The sequence below is a fragment of the Erinaceus europaeus genome, chromosome 20 (assembly GCF_950295315.1).
Source record: "Erinaceus europaeus chromosome 20, mEriEur2.1, whole genome shotgun sequence".
Lineage (NCBI taxonomy): Eukaryota > Metazoa > Chordata > Mammalia > Eulipotyphla > Erinaceidae > Erinaceus > Erinaceus europaeus.
In genome coordinates this window covers 1550212-1571878 of record NC_080181.1, presented here as the reverse complement: position 1 = coordinate 1571878, position 21667 = coordinate 1550212, and the positions used below count along the sequence as shown (strand labels likewise).

General features: G+C 50.3%; 1 protein-coding gene across 1 annotated transcript; it reads right to left on the bottom strand.

Annotated features, from left to right (window-relative positions):
- Nucleotides 1-598: 598 nt before the first annotated feature.
- On the bottom strand, nt 599-20435 carry MED17 (mediator complex subunit 17). The gene is made up of 12 exons (XM_016192915.2): nt 20144-20435; nt 17522-17688; nt 15359-15569; nt 12312-12448; nt 11883-11967; nt 11071-11223; nt 9097-9227; nt 8353-8537; nt 6352-6489; nt 4837-4954; nt 3037-3196; nt 599-1156 (listed from the first exon to the last, which is right to left on the bottom strand). Exons 1-12 carry the CDS (start codon nt 20394-20396, stop codon nt 945-947), a joined length of 1950 nt encoding a protein of 649 aa, XP_016048401.1. The 5' UTR covers nt 20397-20435; the 3' UTR covers nt 599-944.
- Between the last annotated feature and the right edge of the window lie 1232 nt (nt 20436-21667).

The following is a 21667-nucleotide window of genomic DNA, read 5'->3' as shown; positions in this document are numbered from 1 at the left end:
GAAACCCTGGCTATTGGGGGCAGCATCCCTCAAGCATGGCAAAGGGAGTGTGACCTCTGCAGTGAAATGGCCTGAGGCCCTCAGGGGACATCTGTGATTCTCACTGCTTCAGCCATGCTCTCTAGGACGCTCTAAAGAGTGCCTATGGGCAGGGGTAGATAGCATAATGGTTATGCAGAGACTCTTATGCCTGAGGCTCTAAAGTCCCAGGTTCAATCCCCTGCACCACCATAAGCCAGAGCTGAGCAGTGCTCTGGTAAAAAAAAAAAAAAAAAAATTGGAAAAAAAAGAGTGCCTGCCAGGTGAACGGGAGTCTGCACCAGACGTGTGCCGTGGCCCAGGTTGGCAGGGAGCACATGTGAAGCACAGGGAAGTGGACTCCAGCTGTCTACATACTCCCAAGCACCTTCCTGGGGAACAGTGAGGGAATAGATGAGAGAGTCAGCAAAATGCTTACGCAAGAGGACTTTCACGCCTGAGGCTTCAAAGGCCCAGGTTCAATCCCCAGCTTCATCACCAGCCAGAGTAGATATTTTTCCAAAAAAATCTCATGGAAAGAGAAGAATTGACTGGTAGCAATTCATTTAAGAGTTCAGTGTCCAAAATTGTTAACATACTTTATTTAAAGTCAACAAACAAGTACTATAAAAAGCAAACCCAAACCAGTAAATTAGTAACATTTCTGGTTAAGTGAGTTAGAAAATGCATTTTTTTTTTTTGTATCTCCCTATAACGGATATTTTAACTGTTCATCAACTCATGCATTTCCAAGCACTTCTCACTTATAAAGTGAAAGGTTCCAAATGCTAGGAAATGTTGGCTAGTTTTTACTTTTTAAAAGTAGTAGGTCTTCGCTTGTGCTTATGGTTGATTTGCAAACAGATCAGGTCAAAGTTTCTGGAGATTTCCCTAGAAAAAAAACCTGGAAACTGTCATGGAAAGTGTCACAACAGACAAGGGCTAAGTGCAGACATGAGCAGCTCCATCTTATAGACAAAGTTCCGACCTTCCATTTTATTCCACTCAACTTCTTTGAATGGCCCTCGAAGATGATTCCATTTGCTGTCCTGCAGAACATCACTTTTGGGAAGGTCTTTGCACTGGTTCCGGGGGAACTGAACCATGATCTTGCTGCCACTCTCAGGGCCATTGCGAACTGTGGAGCAAAACCAAACGACAACACTCATTTCCAAACCAGAAAGGTCACTTTACCGCCAGGAATGCGAGAGGCTTGTCTGCTGCCGACTTCAAAGTCCTTGTACTCATCTGCTTCAATACACATAGACACACACAAACTCGGCTACCAGTTTACTGTCCTTGGCTTGTGCAAAGATTCCTGAGTAACTGGACTATTAAAATATGATAAGATAAATTTTAGAAGTCCTATGTTTTGTGGTCCGGGAGGTGGTGCAGTGATAAAAGCTGTGGACTCTCAAGCATGAGGTCCCGAGTTCGATCCCCGGCAGCACATGTGCCAAAGTGGTATCTGGTTCTTTCTCTCTCCTCCTATCTTTCTCATAAGTAAATAAAATCTTTTTTTTTAAAAAAAAAAAAAGTCCTATGTTTTCTGGAAATCACTATCTCCCACACCTTTATTTTATTATTTATTTACTGGAGACAGAAATTGAGAGGGGAGGGTGAAATGGAGAGACATCTGCAGCACTGCTTCAGGTGGGGACTGGGGTCTCAACCTGGATCCTTGTGCTTTGTAACACGTGTGCTCAACCAGATGTGCCACCACCCAGTCCCAATCACCATCTTTTTCTTTTTTTTAGATATTTACATTAATTTTTAATATTTATTTATTTATTCCCTTTTGTTGCCATTGTTGTTTTATTGTTGTAGTTGTTGTTGCTATTGATGTCGTAATTGTTGGACAGGACAGAGAGAAATGGAGAGAGGAGGGGAAGACAGAGAGGGGGAGAGAAAGACAGACACCTGCAGACCTGCTTCACCGCCTTTGAAGCGACTCCCCTGCAGGTAGGGAGCCGGGGGCTCGAACCAGGATCTTTACTCCGGTTCTTGCGCTTTGTGCCACGTGCGCTTAACGTGCTGCATGACCACCGGACTCCCACCATAGTTCAATCATCCATTTAGCTGACTGACACCTAACATGCATGAAACATTCAGAATGAAAACTAGGGCAAAATGAAGAAGAGACCACCCTGAATGAAGAGCCTCAGGCTTTATCTATTACTCAGGAAAGTGGAAAAGGTCATTCGGACACTCTTATCAACAGGACTATGCCAAGCTTTACAGATTCAGAGCTTGATCCTGTGAGAAACTTTCTAAAGGTGATTTTTAAAAGATTCTATTTTTTAATATTTTCTCTTTCTTTTTCCTACCAGAGCACTGTTTAGCTCTGGTTTTACGGTAGTGCGGGGGATTGAACCTGGGACATTGGAGCTTCAAGAAAGAGAGTCTCATTGCATAACCATTATGCTATCTACCCCTGCCCTTTAATATTTTTTTTTGTTCACTTGTTGGACAGAGACAGAGAAACTGAGGCAGGGGTGGGGGGAGAGACACATGCAGCTCTGCTTCAATGCTTTCTCCCTGTAGGTGGGGACTGGGGCCTGGAACCCGAGTCCTCGTGCATGCCAACGTGTACACTACAATGAGTGCAGCGCCACCCAGCCCCGAGAAACTTTGTAATCATCCACTCCACTGGATACTCAGAGCTGGAGTTAAGAAGGGCTGGAGACTGAGTCAGGTGAAGTGGAGTTCTGGTGAGCTGCCTACTCAGCAAGCCTGCCAGCACTGCCCTCGGCCCAGCACCTGCCGGCCACCTCGAGCAGCAGGGAGTCCTCTTCCATACCTGCAGCAGAGCTTTTACAAGGCGACTCAGTGAAGGGGTAGCAGATGCCCTTGTGGGGCCAACAAGCACGGCTTACAAGCAGAGTAAAGAACGGACACGCTCTGAGCAGCAGCCAGGTTCAGCAGGGCCACTGCCTCAGCTCCCTCAGTGCAGGGACCACCCCGGCGCAGGCCGCTCTCAGAGCCCAGGTGGGCATGGCACACAGGTGAGGGCAGTACCTGAGATGGCGTAGTCCCCGCTTGGGGAGGCCACAGTGATGGCGGAGGCGTTGCCGATGCTCTCGATGGGCCCGAGTCCCACGTGGTTGCTGAAGCTCAGGACCTGCCAGCCCATCACCTTGGCCAGCTGCTGGACGGCGTGCACCTGGTGCTGGGACATCTGCAGGGGACAGGGAGCTCACTCACTGCTGGCGAGGTGCGTGCTCAACAACAGGAAGCCGGCTAGTCTCACGATCTCACTGCCGGAACAGGAGACTCATCTACCTCTGGAGAAGCTGCCTCTATGGTGATGGGGGCTGGGAGCAGGACCAACCCCCAACAGACTGTCACAGTGGACCCAGCACTCACCACACCATAGACACCAACAGCTTGAGTCAACCCCACCGCAGACTGCAACAGCTGGACCCAGCACCCACTGCAGACTCTGTAACAGCTGGACCCAGCACCCACTGCAGACTCTGTAACAGCTGGACCCAGCACCCACTGCAGACTCTGTAACAGCTGGACCCAGCACCCACCGCAGACTCTAACAGCTGGACCCAGCACCCACCGCAGACTCTAACAGCTGGACCCAGCACCCACTGCAGACTCTTGACAGCTGGACCCAGCACCCACCGCAGACCCTGTAATAGCTGGACCCAGCACCCACCGCAGACCCTGTAACAGCTGGACCCAGCACCCACCGCAGACCCTGTAACAGCTGGACCCAGCACCCACTGCAGACCCTGAAACAGCTGGATCTAACACTCACTGCAGGTGCTGCTAGCAGCTGGACACCACCTTCCCCCAGGCCCCTGGAAAGTTGGACAGGCACAGGACCTGACATGACATGGCCTTAGCCACTGGGAGATGCCCACCTGGGTTACTAGGCATGCAGAGTGGCTCCCACTCCCAAACCCCACTGATCACTCTCCTCGGAAGATCAGGAGGGTGGGGAGGACTAACCCTGTGGCTCTGCACACAATTCCAATGCCCTCTGGCTTCCAGCTGGGCTAACCGGCAGAGGGGAGCCCATGGTCATCCCTTGAGGGCCCACTGGAGACTGTGTTCCTGGGGTAGAGGAGGCTGTCCTCTCTGAACCTGTGCAACATGACCCTCCCACCCAGATGGCCTAGAGCAGGACCCTCCCTCCCTCCACCCACTGGCCAAGGAGGGTGACTGCTCAGCTGCCGCCTGGGGTCTGCTCACAAGATCCCTACCCTACGGACCCAAGCCACCTCTGTGGGCTACTATGGTTCATGTAAGTATCTTTACTTGACAACAAAGAAGCAGGTAGGTGTTTCTGATGAGCAGTGTCAGGACTCTGGGAGTCTTAGGTGAACAGTGTGCTACACTAGCATTTCAAACCGCCTCTTTCTCCGGTGACCCAGTGTCCCACTAGGTCATCACCACTGCATGAAGAAAATAGTTTTAACAGGAGTTGGAAGGGTCCAGAGAACTGTCCAGTGGACTAGAACCCAGAACTGTGTTTGAGCGCCTTAGTGTGAGGAGCTCCCACAGCTGAAGGCTGAGTTGCCCGCCTGCTGCTGAGCCATGTGGCCTTTACAGCTGCACCAGCTGTCCTAGGCTACTTCCCACTTTGACGTGGCCCTGGGGGGCTACTCACGTGGCACACAGACATGCAAGTGGGTCTGCTCTGCTCAGCGTAGGCCTGTGCTAAGACACAGGCTCAGCGGATACCATCCAGGACTTTAACTGAAAGGTGATCAGCTGTGCGCCAAGAGCCACGCAGGACAGAAGGCAGGCTTTCCCTGTGGCAGTCTGTTCTGCCGGTGCTGAGGGGCGGGGCTGCACGCCTACCTGGGACAGAAGGAAGTCCTGCAGCTCCTGCTCCTGGTGAGACAGCGTGACCACTCTCCCGTCTCTGTGCACGACCCGGATCTGCTCCACACCGATGTTCAGCTGCAGCTGGATGGATCTTGGGCAACACACACTGAGGTCAGACGTGCTGAACACAGAGCAGAGGACATTGACCCCCAGGGAGGAGGCTCTCAGATCCACTAAGCCAAGAGGCCGTGCTGGGCAGTCTGTCCTGTGTCTGTGATGCAGGATGCACCTCTGTGCCGTGAGTGGTGGGGACCCTGGGTGTGCCTGGAACCTGCCCAGAATTAGCCGCCTCATTCCCTGAGGGAACTACACACGACTCTGCTGGCAGTTCTCAGAGCCCCCACGGGACTCACAGCCAGCTGCAGAAGCACCCCTTCTTGGAAGCCCCCACAGGCTTCCCTGTCAGCATCCACTCTGCCAAATGGGGATCGTGTTTCCAGAAGCAGTGCTACCTCAAAACAGAGATGGCCTGAGACCACACCAAAGGTCACACCGACGGGAAAAAGGCTGTGCTGACTCCTCACATGCCGTGAAATAGTCAGCAAGCAGGTGAGAATAAGTGACTCTTCACTTGGCTCAGGTGAGAGGTACACATGGGCCAGTCAGTGAGCAGCATGCAGGTGTGCAGAGTCTTCCGACCAGCTCATCATTCAGCAAATGACAGTACGTACAAGAGGCCTGAAACTCCCCACATCAAACAATGCAGGTGGACACACGGAGCAAGAAATCCTACGTTTTTTCACATCTGGGAAAACCTCCTTTCTGACCTTACTTGACAGCTTACATCTTCACGACGAGGTGACCCCAGGACGAGGAGAAGGGTGTTCTGCTGCCACTCTTCCTCTCCCCGGCTGGGGGCAGACCATAGCCCACAGCCTACCCGCCCTTTGCTTCCACCCAGGGCAGTGGGATGGCGAAGGTGTGAAGCCCCAGAGGGAATATGACAAAACAAAACCCAGACTTTTAGCCAGAAGTGGAGCAGAGCAGAGTAAGGCAGCTCTCCACTAAATGCTGAGGGTCATTTATTTTCTTTCTTTTTTAAATATTTATTTTCCCTTTTGTTGCCCTTGTTGTTTACCATTGTTGTGGTTAGTGATGTTGTTGTTGTTGGATAGGACAGAGAGAAATGGAGAGAGGAGGGGAAGACAGAGGGGGGAGAGAAAGACAAGACACCTGCAGACCTGCTTCACCACCTGTGAAGCGACTACCCTGCAGGTGGGGAGCTGGGGGCTCAAACCGGGATCCTTACGCCGGTCCTTGAGCTTTGTGCCACGTACGCCACCACCCGACTCCCACTGAGGGTCATTTCTTAGCACAGCTCCAGAAGGGACATTTGGCCGATAGCAGCTCAGATGCTCTGACGCTCCCTTCCTGCTCTCTAAGGCAACAGCCCCTCCTGGGCTCTAGCAGGGACCCTCCCCACCCCCAATGGTGGGCGGCACAGCCTCACTGAACGGCAAGAGCCTCTCTGGAGCTTCTGGTACCTACTTGCAGATCTGCTCGTAGCCCTGCGATGTGATGAGCACCTTCACGCTGGACTCGTACACGTCACTGATGTTGGACCAGTGTGCCTGTATCTGTGGGTCCTCGATGCGGCTCGCCAGGCTGTCGATGGTGGCCGCAGCCCTGCGAAGGAAGGACAGCGTGAGGGGAAAGGCCTGGAGTCGCCCGAGAGCCAGCCCAGCCTCACCTGCAAAGTGCATCCTCAAAGGCCAGATTGGCGCTTGGCTCTCGGTGCTGCCCCACAGCTCCCGTGCACACTCGACCCTCCCTGCACCCAGCCTGCTCCCCGCCAGGGAAGAGGACACCCCCAGGTGCCGATGCCAGCTCCACACACAACCTGCGCTACACACCGACCTTAGCTGTTCTGCAGTGGCCACTAGCAAGGCAAGTGAGAGAGGCTTTTGTATGGTCAGAATGTCGTGCTCTAGGGAAATTAAGTATGGGGAAATGGAGACATTCATCCGATGTGGACTCCGTGAAAATACTATGACTCCCAAACCCTAATCTCACTAACTAACTACTGCAGGCAGCAGAGACCACTCTTGTGGACACTGTTCAGAAGAAGAAACAGTGCCATCTTCTCTAGTGTCCTGACTCTAAAAGATAAAGGGCCTAAGCTTCCATCATGAGACCACACACCAGTGTGCTGCCGGGACTCTGACTATATCAAGGAGGAACAGGGGAAAAAAGCAGAGTGAGATATGGCAGGGGCAGATAGCCCCGATAAAGAGACTCTCGGTCAGGTGGGGGCGCACCTGGTAGAGCGCATGTTACAATGTGCAAGGACCCAGGTTTGAGCCCCTGGTCCCCACCTACGGGAGGAAAGTTTTGCGAATGCTGAAGCAGTGCTGCAGGTGTCTCTCTATCTCCCTCTGCCCTCTCAATCTGGCTGTCTCTATTCAATAAATAAAGATAATAACAATATAGAGACTCTCATGCCTTAGGCTACAAAGTCCCAGGCTCAGTCCTCCATACCACCACAAGCTGAAGCTGAGCAGTGCTCTGGTTAATAATAATACTAATTAAATAGAATTAAGAATAAAACAGGAAGGTGGTGGTGCACCGGGTGAGTGCACACCTTACTGAGCATAAAGGCTCGGGTTCTAGCCCGGTTCTCACCTACAGAGCAAAAAGGCTCTCAAGCAGTGAAACAGCACTGTGAAGTGTCTCTCTACCTCCCCGTTCACCTTCAATTTCTCTGTCTCTATCCAGAAATAATACACATACATATATACACACATACATATATACACACATACACATATACACACATACACATATACACACATACACATATACACACATACACATATACACACATACATATATACACACATACATATACACACATACATATATACACACATACATATATACACACATATACACACATACATACACATACATACATATACACAAATATACATACACATACAAATACATACACACACACACATATTCCACAGAACAGCAGTGCCCACATCTGACACTCCCATCAGGGCATCATCAAGGTGAAGGGAAAGACCTCCTCACCAAGCACTGGTCACGTAACAGAAGAATACCTCTTAGCCCCAGGCAAAAAAATACTCTTAGGGCCAAAACGTGCCAAATGGAAGAAAGAAAATGAGCTTTGATGTTACAAAGACCTGAACACAAATCCCATTTCTGCATGTTTTTGCTCCTGATTTTCACACCTCCTCACCAGTGCAAATGAGTCAACAGCAACACAGAGCAAGAATGGGCCCATCAGTGCACAGGAAAGGGCCTTCCTAGACCGTAAGCAGACGGCCACCGGGAAGATTTGGCACTGGACGGATGTCTGGAGTCAGGCCTGCCCTACAGGCCGCCCATAGCACAGCCGGGACACTGCCGTCACCCCTTCTTGGGGAAGGAGTTAGGCGCGGGCCAGGAGTGTAGGCCGGGAGAAGCCATCAGGAAGCCAGGACTGCAGTGGCGGTGGAAAGTGGGAGCCTTGTTCAGCCTTACCTGCTCCTCAGAAAGATATGCTTCGCTTGCTTAATTATCTTTTCCAGAAGCCCTTCCGTGGACTGTATTGAGCTGATTTCATTTTTATCAAAAGCTTGAGGACCCGAGAGTCTCATCCTCTTGTGGCCGAAAGGCAAGCTTGCTGGATGAGGCATCATGATGGAGCTCAAGGTCTGCTTATGAAACTGCAGAGCAAACAGCAGCCAAGTCAGCAGCAGCACTTGCTCGCTCCAGTCACGCCCAGCCAGGAAGGGCGCACGGGCAGGCAGCACCTACTAGGCCACGAGACGCATGTTCACAGAGGAACCCCCACCTGCTATCACACCCATGTTAAAAGTTCCTGGATGCGAACCTGGCTACTTGGGGGGAGTCTCATCAACAGGACACATGCAATCAAAAGACAGTTGCTCCTCTAACCTGCTGCCTATCAGAACTACCCGAGAGGGCTCACAACTGAACCAGACTTTGGAGCGAGGAGGCAGGGCAGCATGTCTAAGCTATGCCCAATGTCCCCAGAGTCTTGACTCATGCTTTGGGCAACTTCTAAAGAGGCCACCCCCCACCCCACCCCATGCTGGAAGTGTGGATGGACCTCCCCAGCGGGGAGCAAGGCCCTGACACATCACAGAAGGTGAGTGTCACTCCTAGGTGACAGGCGAGTGTTCGAGACTGGGCAGAGGGGAGTCTCACATGTTCGCTGTCCAGGACATGCAGGCCACAGTGCAAAGAAAGACGGATCATTACCTCTCTGATCAGGAGATGCAAATTATGCTCTAGGACATAAAGATGATCCTCTGGACTCTGCTTCTCAGTAGTGGATTTCTGAGATTTCTTATCATTTGAGGAATGGCACAAGGAAATAGACAGCTGCAAGTCTGCTCATGAAAAGAAGAGCAGCAGATGAAAATAGCTGAACATGTCTTCCTTAAGTGCAAGCAAAGTCAGTCTTCAAAAGTACATTCCCAACTACAGATCAGGCTTTACGATCGAAATGTTTAAATGACTCTTCATAATCATAATCAACTGCCATTAGCTTAGCAAATCAAAATCTGAATGTGGCTGTTGACCTTAAGCTGTGGTTAAAGAAAGATGAACAAGTGGTCTGGGAGATGGTGCAGTGGACCTCTCCAGCATGAGGTCCAGAGTCCCATCCCCAGCAGCACATGTACCAGAGTGATGTCTGGTTTGTTCTCTCTCTCTCTCTCTGCCTATCCCTCTCATTTAATAAATATTAAAAAAGAAAGATGAACAAAAGCTACAAGTTAGTTTTTTTCCCCCGCTTTTAAATTTTATTTTTTGCCACCACAGTAACTGATGGGGCTCAGTGCCTGTATGACTCCACAGCTCTGAGCAGTCAATTTTTTCCTTTTCTGGGAGTTGCGCGGTAATGCAGTGGGTTAAGCGCACGTGGCTCAAAGCACAAGGACTGGCTTAAGGTTCTCGGTTCGAGCCCCAGCTCCCCACCTGCAGGGATGCCGCTTCACAGGTGGTGAAGCAGGTCTGCAGGTGTCTGTCTTTCTCTCCTTCTCTCTGTCTTCCTTTCCTCTGTCCATTTCTCTCTGTCATATCCAACAATGACACCAACAACAACAATAATAACTACAACAGCAAAAACAACAAGGACAACAAAAGGAGATAAATAAATATCAAAAATAAGTAAACTTAAAAAAAAGATTTAAAAAAAAATTGTCCTTTTCTCTCCTCCAAACAGAAGGTGGTAGATACACTGCTCCACCTTTCATGAAGCTTCCTCCCTGCTGGTGCTCCCCGTGAGGGGATAGGGTCTTGAACTCCAGTCCCTGCACACGGAAGTGTGAATGGTCTAGCGGAAAAGCCAACTAACTACCTGCCCCGTCTTTAAGTATTAAAAATAAGTGAATAAACCATTAAAAGCCACACACGGTACTAGCACTCTAGATAATATTTCCCTGCTCTGATGAGGAGAAGTTAGATGAAATTTTCCATCAAAAGCTCATTCCTTTGACAAGACTTGAGGACAAAATGCTCACAATTTACAAACAAGTAAGTAAACAATCACAAACTGGCCTCCAGGGTATTTCTTTTTTTTTTTTTAATTTTTTTTATATTTATTTTATTTATTCCCTTTTGTTGCCCTTGTTGTTTTATTGTTGTAGTTATTATTGTTGTTGTCGTTGTTGGATAGGACAGAGAGAAATGGAGAGAGGGAGGGGAAGACAGAGAGGAGGAGAGAAAGACACCTGCAGACCTGCTTCACCGCCTGTGAAGCGACTCCCCTGCAGATGGGGAGCCGGGGTTCGAACCGGGATCCTTATGCCGGTCCTTGTGCTTTGCGCCACCTGCACTTAGCCCGCTGCACTACAGCCCGACTCCGGGGTATTTCTAATAGTATCTGAATAAATAACTAAAACTCAAAGTCTACAGGTTGACAAGTAGAAGTATTCTATAAATCAAGCACATCCGAGTTGGCATCTTTTTGGACAGCAAAGCAGGGTCCCTGAAGACTCTCACAGCAATGGTGTCAGCACAGACACCTGACAGCACCACTGTGACTCAGGCTCACTGCACGCGGCCCAAAGCTCGGGTGACACTCCAGAAGTACAGCAGTGTCAGGGCAGTGGTGATACACACCGTGCAGCTGCCCGAAATGCCCCTGCACTCACCGCCCCCCACCTCACCCAGCAGTCACACCCCACATCCCCACCTCACTTGTCAATCAGAAAGGTTGGCAGCTCTTACTTGGAAAAGGCTGGGAGAGAATCTGGTTTTTCACCACAATGTGAGGGATCTGTGATTTAATCTGAACAGCCTCTCGAGAGAGTTGTGCAAAGATTTCTTTACACAAGAGAACATTCTGTGCTGCTTCCAATTTTGTCTGCCAGTGCGGGGAACCTAAAAAGGGAGATGCACATGCAATGACCCAGCTGTCCCAAGCGCTGACCAGCTGGGGATGGTCTGCACGCTAGGGCACACCTCAGGTGCACAAGCTACACAGAGGCTTCCTATGTCTGGACACAGAGACCCCCTACGTTCAGTCATTTAAAACCCACCTGTCAGTGGTAAACCCAGAACCGTGAGTCCAGGGACTCCCACTCCATTTGTGAAAGGCCTGCACTAGCAGCTGTGTACTGGACAGACACCAGACGATGTGCACTTCACCAGACTTGGAGCCAGCGCCTCTGTAGGCCTTGTGCCAGAGGTACCCGGGCAGGGGCTGTCCTCAAACTCCCTTGCAGGGAACCTGATTCAGGCTGTGCCTACCACTCTCCTGCTAGTGCAGCGTTAGCTTCTGTGTGGATGTGTCAGGTTATTTTTCTGAGCCTGGGACACTACCTGCCGCCCCCCCCCCCCCCATGGTAAGCGCTTTCCTCAGTGCTGGCTGGCAAATGGGTCCAGGGAACAGAGGCTCTGCTTTGGTTGCCAGGCAAAATCTGCAGGACATTTCTAGTCGTTCTTACTCCAGACTGCCTGTTTTCTATTTGTCTTTTCATCCTCGGCTTGTTTGTAGACATATGTTCAGACAAGACCAAAAGGAAAGCACGCAACCATACCTGGCTTGGACTTGAGCAGAGGCCGTTTGAAGAGGTTAACTGTGCCGAGATCACCAATGTCAGGAGACTGTTTCTGTATCGAAACCTGTGTGACAGTGCAAATATGAAGAGCATCAGGACGTTAGCTTCCGGGCCGCTCATCAGGAATTATCTGAGGGTGGGCGTGGCGCACCCAGCTGAGCCACATAGTGCCATGCTCAAGGACCCAGGTTCCAGCTCACACTCCCCACCTCTCTATCTCCCCCTCCCCTCCCAATTTTTCTCTGTGCCATCCAATGAAACAGAAAAAAGGGAAAAAAACAAAACAGGAAAAGATGACCACCACTGGGGCGGTGGATTCGTAGTGTTAGCACTGAGCCCCAGAAATAAGCCTGGCGGCAAAGAAAATAAATCAATACGAATTTACTTGAGAAATGCTTTCACAAATACCTTGATGTAGGCAGACCCCTCAAGATCACTAGGGATCTGGACATCCAGGGGACAGTAGTCTTCAGGTATCTTCTTATCTAGATCTACGTCTGTATTCTTTATGACCTCAAATGTGCCATGATGGGGAAAAAGAGACCCTAAGGGGAGTTAAGAACAGGAAAAAGAAAACAGTGCATATACCATCATTGTGTATGCAATACTAAGTGCATGCAATACTTCCCTGCAGTGTTTAGCATGACATCACTGACCGTTAGGTAAAGTTACCATCAAAAAACGAGTGTTTCTGGAGAAACGGGAGAGTGTGATGAGCAAACGGAAGAAAGCAAGCAGGGAGAAACCTTACTTTAAAAGACAACTCTTGGGAGTCAGGCGGTAGTACAGTAGGTTAAGCACAAGTGCTGCAGAGCGCAAGGACCGGTATAAGGATCTGGTTGGAGCCCCGGCCCTCCACCTGCAGGGGAGTCGCTTCACAGGCAGTGAAAGCAGCTCTGCAGGTGTCTGTCTTTCTCTCCCCTCTGTCTTCTCTTCCTCTCTCCAATTCTCTCTGTCCTATCCAACAACAAAAATAATAACTACAGCAATAAAACAGCAAGGGCAACAAAAGGGAATAAATAAATGTTAAAAATTGTAAAAAAAAAAAAAAAAAAGATAACTCTTAGTCTAATGGCACCAACTCCATGAGACATCAACTGTCTCTTTCACTGGAGTTTTGATAAGGTGGACATACTCAGTGACTTAAAATATGGAGAATACAGCCTCGGCAGTAAGGCTACAACTGAAACACTCTAAATCCAGCCAGAACAAAGGATTGTTTATATGCCACCCCTTAAAAAGATATTCTTCAATTTTATGTGGCTTTTTTTTTTAATAGATATAGAAACTGAGAGGGAAGGGGTAGGTAGAGAGAGACAGAGGGGCCAGGTGGTAGCGCACCTGGTTAAGAAAACTGAGAGGGAAGGGGTAAGCAGAGAGAGACAGAGGGGCCAGGTGGTAGTGCACCTGGTTAAGAGCACACATTACAGGGCACAAAGACCCAGCTTTGAGTCCCTGGTCCCCACCAGCAGGGGGAAAGCTTCACGAGTGGTGAAGCAGAGCATCTCTCTGTCTCTCTCCCTTCTATTTCCCTCTTTCCCTCTCAATTTCAGTCCATCTCAATCCAGGAATAAATAAAATATTAATTGAGAGAGACAGACACACCTGCAGCACAGCTTCGCTTCTTCCTTGCCCGCTGCAGGTGGCTACCAAGGACCTGAGTCTGGGTCCTTACACATGGTAACGTGTTTGCTTAAGCAGGTGTTCCATGCTGAACCCCCCCCTTCCCCCACGTGACATCTTTCTGTGTAGCTCAGAAGTCTGGGCAAGTTGTTCTGGGGTACTGAACTGCATAAAGTGTGGGAGGTGGGATATTAACTGTTGTCTTAACAAGGGTTAAGAGATGTTCCCCCATGCAACTAGAAATGGAATACCAGAAAGTTCTTTCATACTTATGGGTGATTCCAACAGAGAAGTGGGTAAAGTACTTGCACATAATCTGTTGGAAAGAATTAATAACATGCAGACAAAAAGCACTGCTTTTGGTCAGGGGGAGATAGCATAATGGTTATGCAAAGAGACTCTCATGCCTGAGGCTGCAAAGCCCCAGGTTCAAGCCCCTGTACCACCATAAGCCAGAGCTGAGCAGTGCTCTGGTAAAAAAACAAAATCCCCACCTGTATGGGGGGGGGGGGGCTGTCACTTCACAGGTGGTGAAGCAGGTCTGCAGGTGTCTATCTTTCTCTCCCTCTCTCTGTCTTCCCCATCTCTCTCCATTTCTCTCTGTCCTATCCAAAACCGACAACATCAGTAACAACACTAATAACTACAACAACAAAAAACAAAGGCAACAAAAGGGAGTAAATAAATAAATATTAAGACAAACAAAAAACTGCTTTTTCAAATTTACCTTTGTCATGCTATTTGACCTTGAGAATTTAGAACCAAGCCCATTCACATCAGTATTGTGATTACAGTGCCCAGGGACCTGGGTTCAAGTCCCTGGTCCCCACCAGCAGAGGGAAAGCTTCAGGAATGGTGAAGCAGGGCTGCAGGTGTCTCTGTCTCTTTCCTTCTTTGAATATAGATAAAAAAATAAAAAGAGAAAGAAACCCTAAATGCTCCCTGCTAATGCAAAAAGTGATTAATAGGGGAAACTGGGAGGTAAGGTGAAAAGCAGGTATGTCCAATTGTCTGTGGTATCTGTTCACTTCATCTATGAACCGAAACGTCTAAAATACAAAGTCTCTCTCTATGTAAAAAGATAGTAGGTCTTATAGTATCTTACTATCTTGATTTATTTCTTTTTGATTTCCTAAAAAAATTTAGGGCAATAGTTCCTTGCTCTGACACTGAAATCCTTTTAAAATATCACTCAAATAGTAGGCTATGTGGAAGCTAATAGTCAGGGCCCCTTGCTTGATCCCTTCGCAATCAAAGTCTTTTAACTTACTGGGCTGTGATAATAGGAGAACTTTTACTATCAGCTCTATAGAACGCACTTCAGCAGCTGAGGAGACATGTGGCACTGTGGAAGATGTAAGACCTGAACTCAAGATCAGCCGACTTCATTCTACTGATGCTACCACAAGGTCTACTCCTGCGATAAAGTGCTGTAGTGCTGGCTGACTTCAGTGTTGTCTCTTCATCCAAGTGGACGAAGCAGCTTGGCAGACTAAGAACAAGGAAGGAGATGTGCTTTTCTCTTCTCACGTCTGTTTTGAAAGACTACAGGTAAGCCCAACTGAGGATTCTAACTCAAATGTCACGTTGTAATTCAGAGTATGTTAGTAGGTAAACCTAAACTTGAACTGTCTGTTAAAAGTAACGGAGGTTTTCAAATTGAATCTAAACTATAAAATATTTACATAAAGCTTCAAGGGCATTTTTATCCTCTTCACACTTAGTTACAAAAGTTAAAACTTCAAAATGTAACCAAGGAGCATCACAGCATAGCTAGACATGTAAATCACAACCAGCAGCTTAAAAGCAGGGTTCTGAGCAATGGCCGATACCTGCACTTCTGTAGCTGAGATCTCCGAGAATTTTGTCTCCCACTTTTCTGAGCTTCCAGTGCTGCCTTAGTCTCAAAAGCTCAGAGTTGAAGTCTCTCTGTAGTTTGTTCTCCTGGTTCTCAGTAACTGACTTTGTCAGTCTTTCTGCCCCCTTCAGCAGGATTTGCGCTGCTCCGGCAAGGGACTTCTTTTTGGAGATCAACTGCAATGTCTGGGGGTTAGGAATAAAGCAACACTGAAGCTCTACGTTATTTTAAAGTGCTCTTAAAACGCCATTCTTTCAATCATAAAATAGAGATTACAGGAAAAGCCATAAACAAGGGGGGGATATATAACTGCATCTTTTAAAAAATAATCAGCTCACTGAGTCAACACTAAGAAAGGCTTAGGATACACTCAGACCACACAGGGGCTGGGGGTGAGAAAGCCCAGCCTGGCAAGGTGCCCTCAGTGGGCTGCCCTTCTCTCCTATATGCACTGCCCCCCCACCCCCGCAGAGCACCTACCTAGCCCTGCTCTGAGTAGAACCTAACAACCCCTGCTTCCGTCTAGTAGACACGACGGCAGAAAGCACTATACCCATAGACACCAGAGCACACCCGGCACAAACGGATTCATTGAATGAATTAATGACTCTCCAGTGAGTACAGCTGAGGGGCTGGGTGGTGGTGGTGGTGGCACATCTGGTTGAGCACACATGTTACAATGCGCAAGGACACAGGTTCAAGTCCCCAGTCCCCACCTGCAGGGGTAAAGCCTTACTCGAGGGGTGAAGCAGGGCTGCAGGAGTCTCTCTGTCTCTCTATCTCCCCCTTCCTCTTGATTTCTGGCTGTCTCTACCCAATAAATAAATACAGATAATTAAATTTTTTAAAATGAGTACAGCTGTAAAATCTTGTAAAATGTATGGTGAGCTACTAAAATGTCCTTGGGATTAAGGCAGAAACTACAGAACATTAACATGAAATGTCCTTCACTCAGTACCGATTTGTGAGAAAGTGACGAGCAGCCAAAATAGATGATAAATGTCCTGTTCCTCATGAACCTGCACCGTCTTAACCAGGCACATTATACAACATAAATAAATAACTTTCTGGCAGGGCCTGGTAGTGGTGCACCAGATTGAGTGTGCATGTCACAACGCACAAGGACTCTGGTTCAAGCCCTGGGTTTGAGCCCACGGTCCTCACCTGAAGGGGGAAAGCTTTGCGAGTGCTGAAGCAGTGCTGCAGGCATCTCTTTGTCTCTCTCCCTCTCCTTTCAATTTCTGGCTATCTCTATCCAATAAGTAAAAATAATAAAAAAAAATTAAAAGGAAAAAAATTTTCTGATTTTCTGGCTGGGCAGAGGGTCGATAGCATAATGGTTATGCAAACAGACTCTCATGCCTGAGGCTCCAAAGTCCCAGGTTCAATTCCCCCCACACCACCATAAGCCAGAGCTGAAAAGTGCTCTGGTTTAAAAAAAAAAAAAAAAATTCTGGCTGCATGAGTTAAAGCCCACCAACTTTCATTAAAATGATACCACAGTCTCTGATGAGACTAGGGAACCCAATTCTAAGTTCCTGACAGACCTAAGAAATCTGGGAAGCCTTCACTCTAGTCCGGAGGGCTCCCAGGGTCTCCCTGATTTCTAGCTCTCATCCTGTTGTTGCCTCCTCTACCTTCCCATGTTCAGAAGTGAAAAGTGCTCACCAGCCTGTCTCTCCTGGCTTCTCACATCTCCCCAGAGTCAGCCTTTCTGTCTTTTCTAAACAGGTCATGACAAAGAAAACCAAGACTTGGAGAACTTGCTCAAGGTCATGTGGCTAATGAGGGCAGAAGCAGGATTTGAACCTAGGTCTCTGTGACTTCAAGCCACTTGCTTCACGCTTCTGTATAATATACAGGAGACCATGGATTCACACTGTAGGGACTTGTTAAGACATGAAAACTTTAAAGATATATTAAGATGAAATGCAAATGTCCCAGGGCTCATAAGTATGTTAGTAAAATAACAGTAAGGCTGAGACACTACTATGCTTTTCTTGGAGCTCGTTAATTTAAAAATCTTCATTTAGATAAAATTTTGCTTAACACGGAAAGGGAACAACAGGCACACAGCTTAGACACCAGTCCTGGCACTTAAAATAGGGGGCCTACTACTCAGTCAAAGTGACAATACCTGTTTTGGAGGAAGTGCATCCTGAGAAACTGGATCAAGTGTCATAAATTTTTTGTCCCTGACAATACTGAGAACATCATAGAGGACGCACATCTCTGTCAGGGAATTTCTCAGATTGTTCCTCACTGAGTCCCAAGGCCAAAGGGAAGGCTGGAATTTTACCAGACCTGAAAAGAGATATAAAGACATAAAGGGTATATGTTATATTGAATTGCATGGTAAAAAAAAAAAAAAAAAAAAAAAGCTCATTAGGAGATTTTAAAATACTCAAGAAAAAAATGATGAATTGTATTTCCAGTTTTTCCTTCTTTTATTCCATTCCCTTCATCCCTTCTTGAATCTCACAAACATTTAAGTTAGCACTTCTACAACAGCAAAGCAAGTGTCATCTCTCTTTTCCATAGGGAAAATCTAAAATCACAATAAAGGTAGGCATTTAGATCTAACTTTATGCAAGTCTTTTGAATACATTTGTGCTTCCAGCTATCAAAAATTTGAATTGTGGAGCTTTTTCAAAGCACAGAAATAAACATAAGCTATAAAAGCAACATTCAGATATTAAACACTACCTTCCAACCTTTTCTTTATTTTTAAATTAAATTCCATGGGGCCATGTTCTCTACTGAGTGGAAACAATAGGGAATTTGAAAATGGGACACATTTTCCTTTACTCCTCTCCCTTCCTGAGCAAAAGTCACTAGTAACAGATGTGTGCCTAGCCGCTTCCTCAGTGTGTACTCATTCCTGTGACTAGCTTCCCCTCTCCTGAACCGCTATGTCCTAGTGACACTTGTGGTCAGTCAGCTGTCCCTCAGGCCAGGCCACCTGGCATTCTGGGGTCTGGGTGACGGCTGGCTTGCGGTCTTGCTCAGTGCTGGCAGCGCTGGTAAGGATCTTGACACCTGTCTACACACACAGCTCACAGGACGGCTCCCCTGCCGCCCACCCGCTACCTGGCACTTCGTAGGCTTTAAACAGAATCACCGGCCTCTGCGTTAAGTGCCTCACAGACTGCGCCGATGGCTCTCAGGCCCACAGCCTCCAGATCCCTGCGGACGGCCACTCTCACACCTCAGCACACACAGCCCCTCCACCCCCAGGAAGCACAGCACGTGCCCAGGCCACCGAGAATCAGGGGCAGAGCACAGAGGACCCGAGGGTTCTCACTCTCCTCCCCCCGCCCAGTCTTAAAGCTGCTCCAGAGATGACAGGCTCACTCACCCCCAACCCAAGAGACCCTGTGGGAACATAAGAGGCACTGCCAGAGCCCCGCAGTGTCCTAACTATCCAGTTGTGGGGGAAATGCAAAAAAGGCAGTGAAGTCTCTGTCCCCCACACACCCAGGCACAGCACCTTGCCAGACTGGCAGCGACAGGGGCGCAGGGCACTGGGGACACTGCAAGATGCAGAGACCACAGGGAACAGGGACACTAGACTGAGGACACTAGGTCCTGGGGACACTGCAGGCAGCAGAGACAGCAGACGCCAGGGACAGTGAGGGACATGGGGACAGCAGGTGCTGGGGACAGTAAGGGGCATGGGAACAGCAGGTGCTGGGGACAGTGCGGGACATGGGGACAGCAGACGCTGGGGACAGTGAGGGACATGGGGACAGCAGACGCTGGGGACAGTGAGGGACATGGGGACAGCAGACGCTGGGGACAGTGAGGGACATGGGGACAGCAGACGCTGGGGACAGTGAGGGACATGGGGACAGCAGACGCTGGGGACAGTGAGGGACATGGGGACAGCAGACGCTGGGGACAGTGAGGGACATGGGGACAGCAGACGCTGGGGACAGTGAGGGACATGGGGACAGCAGACGCTGGGGAAAGTGAGGGACATGGGGACAGCAGACGCTGGGGACAGTGAGGGACATGGGGACAGCAGACGCTGGGGACAGTGAGGGACATGGGGACAGCAGACGCTGGGGACAGTGAGGGACATGGGGACAGCAGATGCTGGGGACAGCAGATGCTGGGGACAGTGAGGAACATGGGGACAGCAGACGCTGGGGACAGTGAGGAACATGGGGACAGCAGACGCTGGGGACAGTGAGGGACATGGGGACAGCAGACGCTGGGGACAGTGCAGGTGCAGGGACAGCGAGGGACATGGGGACACAGGCGCCGGGTCAGTGCAGGGAGAGACATGGGGACACAGGCGCCGGGTCAGTGCGGGGAGGGACATGGGGACACAGGCGCCGGGTCAGTGCGGGGAGGGACATGGGGACACAGGCGCCGGGTCAGTGCGGGGAGAGACATGGGGACACAGGCGCCGGGTCAGTGCGGGGAGAGACATGGGGACACAGGCGCCGGGTCAGTGCGAGGGACATGGGGACACAGACGCCGGGTCAGTGCGGGGAGAGACATGGGGACACAGGCGCCGGGTCAGTGCGGGGAGGGACATGGGGACACAGGCGCCGGGTCAGTGCGGGGAGAGACATGGGGACACAGGCGCCGGGTCAGTGCGGGGAGGGACATGGGGACACAGGCGCCGGGTCAGTGCGGGGAGGGACATGGGGACACAGGCGCCGGGTCAGTCGGGGCGCGGGGGCGCGGGCACCGGGGACCGGCCGGCACCGGGCAGCGCGGGGCGCAGGACCCTCCGCCGCAGACTCACCCTCGTCCTCGTCCTGCTCGGCCCCGGGCCCCGCTCCGGTCCCCGCCCAGTCGTGCGCGTCGCCGTCGGCCGGCGCGTCGTCGTCGTCGGAGCCCGAGCCCTGGCTGAAGTCGATGCGCTGCGCCAGGCGCGCCAGGTTCTGCGACATGGACAGCGGCTGCAGGTAGGTCTCCGTGCCGTCCAGGCCCACCTCCTGCACCTGCTTCTCGCAGGCCGACTCGATGCTGATGCGCACAGCGCGCACCCCCGACATGGCTGCGGCGCGGCTGGGCTGGGCCCGCGGGACGGGGGTCGCGGACTCGACGGCCCGGAGCTCACGCTCGCCACCCGCCGGAACAAAGCGGCGGCGCGCTGCCCAGCATGCACCGGGGCGCGCGGAGGCTCACGGGATGGATGACGCCAGGGCGCGCCGTACTTCCGGGAGAACGCGCCGTACTTCCGGGCGAGCCTCTGGGATGGGCGTGGCGGCGAGGCGGAGACGTCCTGCGGCTCACAGGGCGGAGACGAGGGCCGGCGCGGAGCTCTCCCAAGGGGCGCCGCCCGCCTGTGTGTTTGGGGGGGGGTCTCTGGGGATCCCGTGTGTGAGTGTGTGTGTGTGTGTGTGTGTGTGAGTGTGTGTGAGTGTGTGTGTGTGTGTGTGAGTGTGTGTGTGTGTGTGTGTGTGTGTGTGTGAGTGTGTGTGTGAGTGTGTGTGTGTGTGTGTGTGTGTGTGTGTGTGAGTGTGTGTGTGTGTGTGTGAGTGTGTGTGTGTGTGTGTGTGTGTGAGTGTGTGTGTGTGAGTGTGTGTGTGAGTGTGTGTGTGTGAGTGTGTGTGTGAGTGTGTGTGTGTGTGAGTGTGTGTGTGTGTGTGTGTGTGTGTGTGTGTGTGAGTGTGTGTGAGTGTGTGTGTGAGTGTGTGTGTGTGAGTGTGTGTGTGAGTGTGTGTGTGTGTGAGTGTGTGTGTGTGTGTGTGTGTGAGTGTGTGTGTGAGTGTGTGTGTGAGTGTGTGTGTGTGTGAGTGTGTGTGTGAGTGTGTGTGTGTGTGAGTGTGTGTGTGTGTGAGTGTGTGTGTGTGTGAGTGTGTGTGTGTGTGAGTGTGTGTGTGTGTGTGAGTGTGTGAGTGTGTGTGTGTGAGTGTGTGTGTGTGTGTGTGAGTGTGTGAGTGTGTGTGTGTGAGTGTGTGTGTGTGAGTGTGTGTGTGAGTGTGTGTGTGAGTGTGTGTGAGTGTGTGTGTGTGTGAGTGTGTGTGTGTGTGAGTGTGTGTGTGTGTGAGTGTGTGTGTGAGTGTGTGTGTGTGAGTGTGTGTGTGTGTGTGAGTGTGTGTGTGTGTGAGTGTGTGTGTGAGTGTGTGTGAGTGTGTGTGAGTGTGAGTGTGTATGTGAGTGTGTGTGAGTGTGTGTGTGAGTGTGTGTGTGTGTGTGTGTGAGAGTGTGTGTGTGTTAGAGTGTGTGTGTGAGTGTGTGTGTGTGTAGGGTCTCTGGGGAGCCCGTGTATGTGTGTGTGTGTGTGTGTGTGTAGGGGGGGTGCTCTCTGGGAGCCCGTGTG